This window comes from Pollachius pollachius (assembly GCF_949987615.1).
Source record: "Pollachius pollachius genome assembly, chromosome: 1".
Lineage (NCBI taxonomy): Eukaryota > Metazoa > Chordata > Actinopteri > Gadiformes > Gadidae > Pollachius > Pollachius pollachius.
In genome coordinates this window covers 36909914-36924007 of record NC_136934.1, presented here as the reverse complement: position 1 = coordinate 36924007, position 14094 = coordinate 36909914, and the positions used below count along the sequence as shown (strand labels likewise).

Genomic DNA, 14094 nt, shown 5'->3' with positions numbered 1-14094 from the left:
TCTATGACATTATTTAAACGTTTTTTATTTAAAGTATTTACAAATGCTTATCATCCTCTAGCACCACGTAATCATAAATGGAGGGTTCACTGGTTTGGGAGGATGTTTGGGCCAAACGCACACCCTAAAAGCAAAAGAAAGACACTTGACATTTTGCTTGTGACCTATACATGCTTTTATGATGAAGTCAACAGGCTACAAGAACAGCAGGCTGAAGTTAATGAATGAAATGGCTTTGACATTGACATGGATGTAAGTATTCACCATGCATGATTTGTTAAACCACTGTGAAAACTCATCACTACGCTGACAGAGCCAGCACTAGGGGAGTTGATGGCAATCCACCTTGTTCCTTTTTTGCAGACAATTGTTGGCTCCGAGGGGATGCAAAATCGATCAACAGAAAACAGGATGTTTGTTTCTCTTGTTCACTTCTTTCTTCAAGCTCATCTCAGCCTCTGTTGGCGAACTATTAGAAAAAAAAAGAGAAATATATTCATCTCTTCCACAGCGGTATAAATGATGCGATGCTCACAGACAAACAAAGTAGTCATGGGAACAACTGAAGTTATGACAACATGATGATGTGTGTTTACGGTCCGAAAAGCAATTTAAATATTAAAGCACTCTACTCAGTGTTTACAACACATCCATTATTGATGAGAAGATGGGTAATAATTATTAGATTCATTTGATATACTGAGATACTGACGCATATCGTTGTTTCTGGTGATGGCCATGGCGGCGCGGGCCCGGGGCCCCTGCTGGGTGAAGTGGTAGCCGAACTTCAGAATGCTGGAGTTGTTCTCCAGCATGGCGGCGATCTCCATCTCCACCGAGTCTCCCAGGGTTTGCCTCTGTAGGCAAGTAATTCAGGGTAAGGCCACGGTAAAGTTTGTTTTACATTGAGTCTTTTAGCCGACACTTTTATCCAAAGCGACTAACAAGTTGGGTTAAGTAAAACAAAGTTTTTCACTGGTCGAACAAGACATTGCATGCTGCTTATTTGAACTAGGCCAACTCAATGTCAGCACTGCTTCCAGTTAATCAGACTACAGCATGGTGCATTCTTGGCTAATGTTATTTTGATTCTGCTCTGGGGGCCATGGGAACCCCCAGTGACCTCAGTCTGCCTGTAGGCGCCCATGAACATTATGCTCTAACCGCCCTACCTGTTTATTAATGGCATTCACTGCAAGTCGCTTTGGATAAAAGGATGCGCTGCATAGTTTTACCATGATAACACGACACAGTGGAAATGTTCCAGGTGCATGCACACTGCCAGAAAAACACCAACATCAGCTTGGGTGTTCATTGGGGCAGTGTGCCAGTACCTTAAAACTGCTGCTTTACATCAGATGAAAATTTGCCTGCATGGCTAAATCTGGCACATTTTCATGTCGAACTCTGGTACTCATGTTTATTAATGTACACGTCCCTTTGAAATAAAGAAGTGTAAAATCGAATAATGACATTAGAATTATGTTACCATCATTATTATCTGTGTATGAGCTGTATATGAATAAAGGTAAATCTATATTTGTGTGTGACCTGGTTGTCGATCTTGAGCTCCACCAGCGTGGCGTTGCTGGCCATGGCCTTGACTACAGCCTTCATGCCCTCTGCGGTGATGAAGTTAGACTCAATGTTAAGACTCTGGAGACTGGTGTTCTCCTGCAGCATCTCCGCACATGCCTGCACACAGAGACATGTATATACCACACAAACACGTTAATAAAATGGAATAAGGGATACAATACTGCCATCCTATGTTATAATTATAACCAAATGTAATGTTGTACTGCGTTCAGTAAATAGGTAATGACACTAATTGATGGGACATTAGACAGTACTGACGAAGGCGACGGGGTCGTTGCTCCGTGTGGCTGCGATGCTCAGGATCTCAACGTAAGAGTTTCCCTTCATGGCCTCAAACACCTCCTTCAGCGTGGGGATGGGAATGTCCTGGTTTCACACACACACACACGCACACAAATACACACATAAGCACACACACACACACACACGCAAGCACGCACGCACGCACACACACACACACACAACATGCTGAATAAAGCATAGCCTAAGACATGTGTGACCATGGGATTTTTTTAAAATAGTTTTATGAATCTGAATGAGCTATTAATAGCCACCATGTATTCTTCCTTGAGGACAGTGTGAGACATGCTGTTGTCCTACAACCCCCCTCCCCCCTACAAAATGATTTGTACATTTGTGTAATTTCAAAAATATATAAGCCGACTCAACCTTTTAAATAAATCATATATAAACACAACAAGTTTTTAAAGATTTTTTTTATGTCCCCCCTTTGTATTCTGCTCAGTGGTCTGAGACATTGCATATACGATGTGCTGCATTTGGGGATGTGTGGCTCTGTAAAATAGGTAATGTGTACAGTGATTGCCTCAAGCTGATTCATTAGTAAATTAAAAGCTACTTTTAATGGCTGTATGCCTGTTACAGAAGATCATTTGATATGCGTTGGTGATATACTCTGGAGGGGACATAAAATAATGAGATCTGCGCCCTTTACTGAATTACTCCGTTCTCTGCAAAGTACCTATATGTTAACAGTATTGCATACTCAGAAAAGCAACATTCGACCATTCAGTCATATCAACCCACTCAACTCTGCCCCCCAACTACAAAGTACATCCTAACACCTTCCTGCGGGGCTGACCTTGATGTTGTTGAGGTTGACCTCCGTCAGACCACTGTCGTTGTTGTGGATCCTCTCCACGGTCTCCTCCACGTTGGTGGTGTTTGGGGGCTCTTCCGGAAAGATCTTGAAGGGATCTGGTTTTACAACACCTACATAAAAAAACATTTCCCGAAACAAACAGGTGAGGCTGAGAACATTGAAGAAATCAATATTAGAAAACTACAAAGGTTCCAAGTGTGTGTGAATTTTTATAAAATGAATATCAGGCAAATCGAAGCTCAAGTTTCATAATGCCATTTCCTTTTTGTTTCATATGCTTTCATATGCTGAGGAATACATACTGTTGATGCCCTCCGTGTTGGCGATCTTCCCCGTGCAACCCAGAGCATCATAATACTGCTTGTTGCTCATCAGGGTATACATTCCAAGGATAGCTGCAGAAACAAACAAGGGACACTGTGTATAAATATATGATATATTACAGTTGCAAGGAACATTGGGGAGAGATATCAGGATCAGGACATAATGATGGATTGTAATGTATGTCATGCAAGTATCACGATGTTAGGATTATTCATGGGAAATGTTGAGAAACAAATAGGCGAAAAACATTATTGTGTGACTTTCATGTAAATGCCTTCATTGGCCGATGCAATGAAAAATAAACACTTGGATAATATAAGATAATATCAACGATATCTGTAACTGTAGTGGGCCAAGTACACAATCTCTGAGATACGGTTCAAAGATGTAATCACAAATTAATGGATAAGAAACCAGAAACCAAAAGTTTACTTTGTCAGGGAAAGTACAACACAGCATCAAATTCAATAGAACTAGTAGTACGATAGTAGTATTTCCACCATGTTGAAGTAGTTTTAACTACTCAAGGTTACATCAAGGCTACCCAGTTGCCCAGACCTGTATCCAAACATGTTCCCCTATAGAAGATGTGTACTGAATGTGGTTGAGAAATGTTGCGAGGGCATAGGGTTTCATAGGATGATATTGTCGCTCCATAATCTACAATTTGGAGCTAGTGTAAACTATTAAAGTGTGTTTGTGTGTCTGTGTGCAGATTTATGAGTGGGATAGCACTGGACATAGTCGATTTTACTTGACAACATCAAACCCCACAAGCACCTGGAAATATTGATGGTCTCAATGGCTCCAAATATGAATCAGGGTCAGTTCAATCTATTTAATCTGTCTGGAGTATTTCTAATTCAGCTTTTATTCATAAGAAGGTTAAGCCTAAAACCCTTAAATATATGTAATGCAAAACCGTATATAGTATGACTGAAGAGGTAAAAATAACGGTGGTTTTGGTTTTATATTGCTGTTACTCGGCTAGACCTTGAGATGGCAACAGTGCCTGTCCTCATTTGGACACTCTCCGGCCACATGACCCATCCACCACCCCACCACTCCACCAACTCACCACCCCACGAGGAAGCCTTAGGGAGACAGCTGCATGGTTGGGTGTCAACATGCGAATGTCGCACCCCTGCCAACGCACAGCCCTGGGAGTAGTTCAGGGCTCTTTTCTGGTCTCCCGTTTAATGAGCTGACCCGACGTGTCCGAAAAATGAAATGACAAAATAATTAAATAGACGTCTCTTCTGGGAGTTAGCTAGGCTGGCGAGGCGGAGATAGCCTGACTATTGTAGACCCATCCACCGTTCAGTGTGTCCACCAGAAAGCCCTCCAAATGAAAGACTGCCGGAGGCTGATGGAGGCTATATCCTCATCTGGACTCTGTCCAAGGTCAAAACGGTGGTCGCACTGACAGGCTAATCTTGCAGGAAATCAGGCTAACGAGCTAGCCACCTAACATAATGGCCTGGCCTGCCAAGGTTCCTTCGAGAAATGTGCATGCCATTTGATTAAACAGTCAATACTATGTCAAAATGTTTTTGCTATGTGGTTATTTTGTAACGTAAAATAACAAATGCATACTGTTTAACTCTTGTTCTCTCATGTTGTGGTGAATTGGCAACAGACTAAGAAGCAACAACCATTACCAAACTAGACCAGGAACAAAGGAATGTTGCTAATTTAAAAAAAGAAAGTTTTTCTAATTTCAACATCCACGACCGTCTACTTTCCTGTATAACCATTTGGTAAAGCTAAAGGCCTTTTCTACTTCCATATGGTAATAATATCAGACAAGGCACTTCCCTGACATGGCTAGATGTTATGCATATCATGTAAACCTCCCATAGAAAGGTAAACTGTACTTCACTCTCCCCTCCAAAGCCCTCGCACCTCCAACATATTCAAACCAGTTTTAAAAATGTCTGCCCAATCAACATTGGAGGAACAGAACCCATTTAAACTAAGTACATCACGACGCAAACTGTCTATCTGTGAACACAGGGGCTTCCTGTTGTTTTGCCTGCTCAGATAAAGAATTCACCCCCAACTGCCAATGTACTGCCCCGACCCCCAAAGCCCCGCCCCCACCACCACCAACCCCTTCAACCGACGCATCTCCTGCTTTTCAGTGGCCGGGCTCCAGATGGATTTATTTCTGTGTTGCTGAGCATGGGGAATCGGAAACCCAGCATGCCATGCTCCACATCGCATGTCTGGCCGTTTCTGTTAGAGTGCACAGGGTGGGTGGGCAGCTTTGGGGGGTTACCAATGGGGGGGAAGGGGGGGATTGAACAATGTGGAGCGAACCCTGGTGGTACGAACCGAGGAACAGCACAATATAACTATGTGGGTCAGAGACACCATGTTGTTTTGATAGCACTCACAGCTCAGTCTGTCTGACAGCCTATCATTATGGGATCACCGTTTGATTGGATCATGTGGGTCACGTGATTGGAGCATTGTTACAGCATTGGTGGACGGATTCTTTCCAGCTGGTAACATGGGTGAGGCATGGCGTGTCGGCTGACAGGCTTACACAGAGTAAAAGAATGGTATGGTCACCACTGTATGGACGTTAAGATCCTTATGGTGGTGACAGAAGTGGAGGGAAGCTAACACTTCCTGGTCCGGGCTACAGGTGGAACTACAGGTGGAAGAAGATATGACAGAACAACAGCAGAGACGACATGTGTCTTCAGCAATGCCTGGTGTTGGTGACAGATAAGCTTGACACCATGAAGGGTCAATATCACCCTTTTTCATAATAAAATTATTGTCTATATTATGAGGACATATAAACACAAGTCTAAATGGAGGCTAAATGTGCCTGAATAGAAACCCAAATATTCCAATGTTTTCTCCATATTAGTGGCTTTTGGGAGGTGTTTTAAACATTGCCTGCATTTCTGGGAATGTGGTAGCCCTTGACTGTACCCAAGGTCTACAGAGCCAACCTTTGTCATTCAAAATAACCCTTTAACCTGGCCTTTTATCAGATCAGACTCAGAACTCTTTACTGAGCGAGAAGACCTGCAGGAATAAGACGTGGGTGAGGTGCTTGAATTTAACATTTGAAAATAACTATAGACAGGACAGTACTACAGCCATGCAGCAGAGAGAATAAACACACAGTTAATACAAAAACATACTGTGTATAGTGGGGAGGGGGGGCTCTCTAACCTGCGATGTCGCACATCTCAGCGTCAGTGGCGTTCTTCAGGGCCTCTTCCAGCTCCGGCTCCAGGGTGATCTGCTCGCTGAGGGGGATCTGCCCGGTCGCCGTGGGAACAAACGCCTTCCCTGGAGAAAGATAGTGAGAGAGAGAGAGAGAAAGAGAGAGAGAGAGAGAGAGAGAGAGAGATAGAGAGAGAGAGAGAGAGAGAGAGAGAGAGAGAGAGAGAGACAGTGACAGATGGATATTATTTGTATAGTATTTTTTGTGTTCCCAAGTTCATTAACACAACAACGAATAGGTAAATGGTAATGTTATTAGAGGCATAGGGTAAAGTCTATTGGTTAGGGTGTTAAACTGCAAGCCATAAAGGTACTGTGTTCGATCCCCAATGTACAATGTATCTGTATCTGTAAGTTGCTTTGGGTAAGGGCATCTGCTCTATTACTTAATAGTAGTTTGGGTTTTTCTGAGGTTAAACAACATGAAGGCCCGTCCCTGCTCTGTCTGGCGCCTGTTTAATTAGCCTTCAAACACAAGACAACAGCCTTGCTGTTTTGGTAAAAGCTTTGTTCGTATCATATTTCCTGAAGCACCAGTAAAAGACAGCTTATCAGGTTTTATTCTGTTTCCATTGTGACTCACGTCTGCTTACTGCGTAAGCGCTTCATGCTACTGTTACTGTTTCTTATAAATAGATTAATACTAGTGCAAATAAGTACTTATCCTCCTGCAGATGACAGATTTGTGTTGATTATTAAATGTGGGTGAGAAGTGAGAACAGCCTCCTCTCTGCCAGTTAAAGGAGTTTTCTTTACTGGCTGTAATGGAAAAAGCGACTCTAGGCCAGAATGAACACACACACACACACACACACACACACACACACACACACACACACACACACACACACACACAACACGTGTCTGCACACACACCCACAGACACACACACAAACAAACAAACACACATTTGTCCTCCTGTGCAATGGTACACTGCAGGGACCAGCTCTAAACTAGCACTGTCCGTTATTCAGCCTTAATTTCAACAGGAAGGTCTATCAGAAAAGGTAACACTATGAAGGTACTGGTCTGGGACACAAGGTTAAACACACTCTGAGGTTAAATAGGTTTTAAGGTCTATTTTCAGCCTCAAGTATAGAAAGTACATATATAAGGTAATCATAGTTACCAGTTAGCCATTTTGATAAAGAGTGAATATGTAAAATGCACTAGTTTGCTCAAATAATGCTGAATTTGCTAAATACGGAAGATCAACCTTCTATCACTCATAATAATAATACGAGAACCTCAGGACTGAAGCCTGGTACCCTATTGGCGGTCCGGACTACCTTTCTTCTCCCCGGTGAAGGGGATCAGGTCCTCCCTGTCCTCGTGCTCCAGGGCGCTCTTCTCCAGGTAGTCCTGCAGGGCGTCGCGGTCATAGTCCCCCGTGGGGGTCTTCTTGGTCTGGTCCCGCTGCCGGTAGCCCGCTGGGAGCATGGCATTCTGGGATACAGAGGGAGGTCAAAGGTCAAGCTCATCGTTTTAGTAGGGCTCTTGCTGAGGGTCCCTATCTCCCTCAGCTCTCCCCCCCCCCCCCCCCGCCCCACGGGCCCCTACCTCGAGCTCCATCTCCTGGAGCCTTCTCCCCCATTATAGGCCCCCTACCTCCTGCAACTCTCTCCCCCACTATAGACCCATACATCCCAAGCGCTCTCTGCCACTATTGGTCCCTATCTCCCTCAGCTTTCTCCCACACTACTGGGCTCCGTTCTTACTGCAGATCGCACCAAGGGCCCTTACCTCGGGGTCCAGGTCCTGGAGCTCATACTCCAGCTGTTCCAGCTCTGCAGAGCTGAGGCCTTTGAGGATGGCATCCTCGTCTATGTCCCTGGGGTCCGACATGGTTCCTGTAGTGCCGGCTCACATGTGCATACAAACACACACACTCACACACACGCTTGCACGTGCACACACAGCTCCTCACACCAGCGAAGAGGAGAGGCTGCTGGGGGTGGAGAGGGGGGAGTTGAGAGAGATGGATGGCGAGGGAGGGATGGGGAGGGAGGGGTGGAGGGAGGGAGGGGTGGTGGGAAGGTTGAGAGAGATGGGTTGATGGGAGTTGAAAAGATAGGGGTGGGGAGGGAGGGTTGGAGGGATGGATGGAGAGGGATGGGTGCGTAAAGAGCGGGGGAGGGAAGGTTGAGAGAGACAGGTTGATGGGGGATGAAGAGATAGGGGTGGATGTAGTTGGATAGAAGGAAGTAGATGGGGGTTGAGAGGTGGATTAGGGAGAGAGGAAACAGAAGGTTGTTTGATTGCAATGAAACTTGGAACATCAGTTGCTAGATCCATCACTGCATAGATTCCGACAAGTACACCAGCGCACACCTTCAGGCACGCACGCACACACACACACACACACACACACACACATACAGTTGTTTATTGGTAATTTATTTCATGAATATCAATATAAAGATGTTTTATGTATATTCTAGTGGGAACAGAAGAAAACTGGGTGCCACCCACGGGTGCACTGCAGCAGAGAGATGAGGGAGCGATGAGGGCGTGAAGCCAGGAACGAGATATAGAAGAAGCGCAAGTTCTCTGCTATTCTTAGTCACCATACATGATGAGTTATGGTTTAAAGTTACTGAAGAGGGAAAAGGGGAAAGTAAGGGAGAGGAGATAGGAAAGGAGGAGAGGAGAGGAAGTAAATGAGTAAGTAATGAAGTCTGAGCTGTGCATGAAGTTGGATAGTACACCTCCTTATTATCTTCAGCAAACACTCATGCAGAAAGATGACCCACCCAAAAATGACACCCACAACTGAAACACACACACACACACACACACAAACACACACACACACACACACACACACACACACACACACACACACACACACACACACACACACACACACACACACACACACACACACACACACACACACACACACACGGACGCCCCACACACCAGCTGGGGGTCTTGTGTAGTAACAAAGCAAATGGAAGCAGAACCCAGGGAGAGAGACCAGACCAGAAACCGTAGAACATGCAGACCTCAGGGGATATCGCTTGAGTCACACAGTGAGTCATGCAACACCAAAAATATGCATGTCCCGTCCAAATTCCACCCCAACTTGGCCATTGGAGGAAAACCCCTCTCAGCCTTCTACGTGTCATCACGCAATAACTGATATGTTGGGTGAGGTCATGATAACCATTGTAATGAAGAGAGATTAACTACAGTTGACTATAACTCCTGATGATGTCATTCTATCGTTAAAAAAACACTGTGCAGTGTTATTGTTTTAGTGATGTGTAGTCAATGCATCAATGTTGTTCAATTAGTAATCAGATATCAAAGTTGCATAACTGACATAGCTTCATATTTAAGGATATCAGTGTACTTTGTTCTGCTCTGTTGTATTAGATTGTACGTAATTCCAGTGTGATTGAAATGGATCTCATTGTAGCTTCAATCAGCTGCATGCTGGTCCAGAGACAATCAGTCCTGTTGCTGTCAATCAAACACCTGTGTGCACTCTAACCTTACATCATAGAAATGTTTTTGATTTCAGACACACACACACAAACACACAAACACACACACACACATACACACATACACACACACACACACACACACACACACACGCACACACACACAAACACTCAAATATATTCACATTTTAAAGCTCATATTTACAGTATAGGTTTTTACTTTGCTCTGTAGACTATTCGATTGTTGTGAGGCTCTCTGTTGTGAGTGACTTTGTTGACTGTGAAAGTTGCTTTATAAATAACCCAAGGCTACTTACTTATTAATATCACAATATCATAATCATAATATCATCCACAGCAGCGTAACAGAAACATTACCAGCAAGGCTAAAGAAGGAAGACTCGGGACCGAGTGACCTTTGACCTCTCCTCCTCTTCACTGTGACTCTCTAATGTGTAAATCCAGACACACAAACAAGCCGGCAGCAGCTGAGGAGACACCGTGGCTGACCCGCAGAACAGAGAGAACGTTCATCCACCATCCATCTTTCTGTGTCCAGTTATCTATAGGAATCTATCCAGAGGAATCTATCCATCTATCTATAGGTATCTATCTATAGGAATCGACCTATAGGCATCTATCCTTCTATCTAGACACATCCATCCATCTATCTATAGGTATCTATTTATAGGAATCTATCTATAGGTATGTATACATCAATCTATAGGTATCTATCCATCTATATAGAGGCATCTATCCATCTATCTATAGGCATCTATTAGGCATCTATCCATCTATATGCATCCATCCATCAATCGATAGACGTCTATCGTCTCTCTCTCTCTCTCTCTCTCTCTCTCTCTCTCTCTCTCTGTAGGTGCCATCTAAATGAAAGGATTATAAATTATAGAATAATCTTGTTGAATGTGTTGTTTTGTTATTGATGTTCCCTATTGTGTATATTTGTTACATGCTCCCTGTTGTTTTGTATATTTAGATCCTCAAAAGAAACACAAATGACCAAATAAACACCTTCATTACAGCAGACATGTGTTTGAAGCATATATCTGGGTTGGGGATATCCCCAAGGGCTGGAGCGTGGCTCTTTAAAAGGCTTTATTCCCTGGACTCCAGCCAGTCATCTGACTGCCACAGAGCTCTTGAGCCCTGGTTATCGTACATATAAATACCTGGCTGTTTATTTTGTGACATGTTATCCAAAAGTGGAAGTTCAGAACAACTGTGCACTAGTGGGCCAGTAATTAATGATAAAGGAACTGAAAATCACAGAAACAGGGGTGAGTTCAACATCAGAAAGAATCTGGATATATAAAAAATTGATTTGAGATAAGTAGCAATCCATACCATAAACCAAAACGTATTTATATATCAATCAAGTACAGTATATTGATAAATAAACGGACAACTCGATCCACTACAAACAGACCAACAGATAAACAATGAGCCCTGGCAATCATTTCCCAACACAACGAATAAGAATGATGTCCATTGGTTCTATCATTAGCCTAACATCGTGGCTGCTAGAGCCTTGACGTTGAGTTGAGCCTTTGTTGAAGGAAACAAAGGCCCACACTGGAAACCTGGGGGACTCTGTGAATGTACATTTGCCGCCAGAACCCCCTGGAGGGTTTCAGTGGGATCCAAAACAAAATGGAGTAGAGAGGGGTAGATAGGGGTTGGGGTTGGGAGTTTGCAGGCGGGAGGAGGTAGGTGTGTGTGTGTGTGTGTGTGTGGGGGGGGGGGGGGGGGGGGGGGGGGGGGGGGGGGGGGGTGTGTCACCTGCCACTTCCAGCTGGCCACGACATTTTCCCCCACCCCTCAACGCTTCAACAACCTCCTGTTCATGAACCTGCTTGTTCCCTGGTGGTACATAGTACTTTCAACACCCGATGATAGATTACTGAAGTTAATCACACTCATAAATCTCTTTTGTTTCTCTCCAAACACATTTGACATGACGTCTGTAATCCACAGGTTTGTGTAAAAACGTGCTTTAAACTGAAAATAACAGTTGGCCTGAGAGGCTGTTCAATCTAGATCAACTACATTAAACTAACTAATCTAGCGCTGCTTCTGAGGCAAGTGCCCTAGAGTTCTGTGCAAACACACTGTAGGTGTGATCCTTTTTTACCAGTGAACCTATTAGAAAGAATTTCAAGAGAAAGTTTCATGAGGGCTGGGGACTACTGTACTAGTCAAGGATCTGTGTATAAGAATAAATTCACAATTGCATTTCTCAAATTGTGTGCTTTATAGAGGTTTGAAGGCCCTCCAGGGGCCAAGGCTAGGGGCCAAAGGTCACCCCAATGGGTCCGTCCTTTCCCTTTGACTTCCATTGGCTGGTCTGGCGAAGTCTCACTATTTGTGAGGTTGCCTCTCCCACGTCTTACCGTTCAAGTGTAAAATTCCAAATCAGCCCCCAGCTTAATTTTAGCTTCACAAGTCAACTGCTTCCAGCAGTGTCAATCCTCCTCAGCTTGGTTTTCTGCTTCTGGCAGACGCCTCTGCCACATTTAAAGGCGTAAGAATAATGTCTCTCCACTGAGCACCCCACCGTGGATTAGTTCCAACTTCCGACCCAAAGACACCCATAGGGACTTGTGTTTGATTAATTATAAAATGCTGTTGATTGTAATACTATACAAGGTCTAGTGACGAATGCATTTCCATTTGAATTGTTCTTGTAAATGTTGCCTAATAAGCTGACATATAATTCATTGGATAACTGTAACTATAGCCTGTTTGATGTAAACACATCCTCGCTCTCCCAAATATGTTTCCTTCTTCTTAATTCACCTCAATGGTTGCAACTAGCAGGTACTTCTTTTTATTTATTCCCATGAATGATGCGTTCAAATGTAAGGTAAGTCAAGGGCTGGTTTTGGGTACAGTATGACTTTTATTGTGGTTAAACTGTTGGTTACGGTAAGGAATTGTTGTGGTTAAGGTAATGGTTATAGGACAATACCATTCGGGGTGATTAACCAATCGTAAGAATCTTCAGGCTTCACTCAAGCATCTGTTACCAAACGGATTTCCTTGTACTGATTCTGCCGAAGAGCATATAGCATACGCGATCCTATCATGACTGCATACAATGGCAATAAAGCACTTTCCTCTCTTTCCAATATGCGGCAGTTAGCTGACATTTTCCACTACGGTAAGGATTTGTTGTGGTTATGGTATGGGTTAAGATAAGGGATTTGTTGTTACAGCGTTGGTTAAGATATAGTTTGAGGTACGGGTTTGTGGTGGTTTAACATATGGTTAAGGATCAGGGGAAAGGAATTCATTATGGGAATAGTATATTAAATAGCAACATGCTCCTTAAATGAAGGGGCTACACCCTCTGCCCTATATTATCTGCAACAAACCAGCCACCACTACCGATAACCCACCTGTGTCCAGGGCTACGACCTTGCCAGGTGCTCCACTTAACCCTAGCCTATAGCGCTTCTAACATCCCCGACCACAGTCCCAGTGCCCTCTGTGCGTGGAATGATCCGCAAAGAGAAGGCAGCTATTAGTACAGCTTAACCCCTTCCACCTACCAGTCAGATACCATCCTCTCAGTGCAAGTACTTTAAATCCAGGCTATTGTCAACCCTCGCCTGCAGAATCTCCATGTAAACTTTAGTTTGAGAAAAATCAATTCACTAACTTAAGCACACACACACTTACACAAGCTTAAACTAGCTTAAGTCTTCTGCAGAGGAAAAGTCACCCCAATGTTCATTCATGCATACAGGCAGTGTGCAGAGACAAGGCTGACACACACAGACACACAACACAGGCTCAACGGAGTGACCCTCCAAAGGAAAAACCCACAGTGAGAGATTAAAGAATAGGTCAACCAGCCCCCACCTCACCCCCCACATCGAGAGACAGAGAGAGAAGGAGTCAGAGAGAGAAGCAGCCTCCCACCTACCTTGACTGTGCAGCAGTACTGAAGCCCCGCGGCAAGCCAGAGCCTGCAGTGAAAACCCAAAGAAAGGCTCTCTCTTTTCTCTCTCTCCCTTCGCTGGTGTCTCTCTTTCCCTCCCCTCACAACCCCTTACCCTTGCTCCCTCCCACTCTCTTTTCCTCTCTCTCTCTCTCTCTCTCTCTCTCACTCTCTCTCTCTCTCTCTCTCTCTGATGTGATCTCACTCAGTCTATCTCACTCTGTCTATTTGACTGCCCCCCCCCCCCCCCCCCCCCCCCCCCCACCTAATATCTCTGGCCCCCAGAAGCTCTTTGGGGCCCGGGCAGTGCTGACACTGTATTGTTGCATCACTTCAAAGGCGGGGTCAGCATTTAATATTGCAGCTGAGCGAACGAAAGCCAT

At 44.3% G+C, this 14094-nt stretch overlaps 1 protein-coding gene across 2 annotated transcripts; it reads right to left on the bottom strand.

Annotated features, from left to right (window-relative positions):
• Window positions 1–51: 51 nt before the first annotated feature.
• Window positions 52–13828, bottom strand: tmod4 (tropomodulin 4 (muscle)). 2 transcript variants are annotated; one of them, XM_079730875.1, is made up of 10 exons: window positions 13697–13828; window positions 8039–8243; window positions 7585–7741; window positions 6242–6361; window positions 3025–3117; window positions 2702–2832; window positions 1858–1965; window positions 1552–1695; window positions 713–857; window positions 52–469 (listed from the first exon to the last, which is right to left on the bottom strand). In XM_079730875.1, exons 2-10 carry the CDS (start codon window positions 8138–8140, stop codon window positions 447–449), a joined length of 1023 nt encoding a protein of 340 aa, XP_079587001.1. In that variant the 5' UTR covers window positions 8141–8243; window positions 13697–13828; the 3' UTR covers window positions 52–446. The 2 variants fall into 2 exon arrangements, with proteins under 2 accessions (XP_079587001.1, XP_079587002.1); XM_079730876.1 differs by having other exon boundaries at window positions 8039–8240; window positions 13697–13802.
• Window positions 13829–14094: the final 266 nt, after the last annotated feature.

What these genes read in the sequence shown, in the direction of transcription:
- tmod4 (XM_079730875.1), bottom strand. Translation starts at nt 8,140, where the DNA reads ATGTCGGACCCCAGGGACATAGACGAGGATGCCATCCTCAAAGGCCTC. An exon ending in CAACACGGAGGGCATCAACA is followed by an intron (nt 2,833 to 3,024) that starts GTATGTATTCCT and finishes TTTTTTATGTAG; the next exon opens with GTGTTGTAAAACCAGATCCC. An exon ending in CACCAGAAACAACGATATGC is followed by an intron (nt 470 to 712) that starts GTCAGTATCTCA and finishes TTTTTCTAATAG; the next exon opens with TTCGCCAACAGAGGCTGAGA.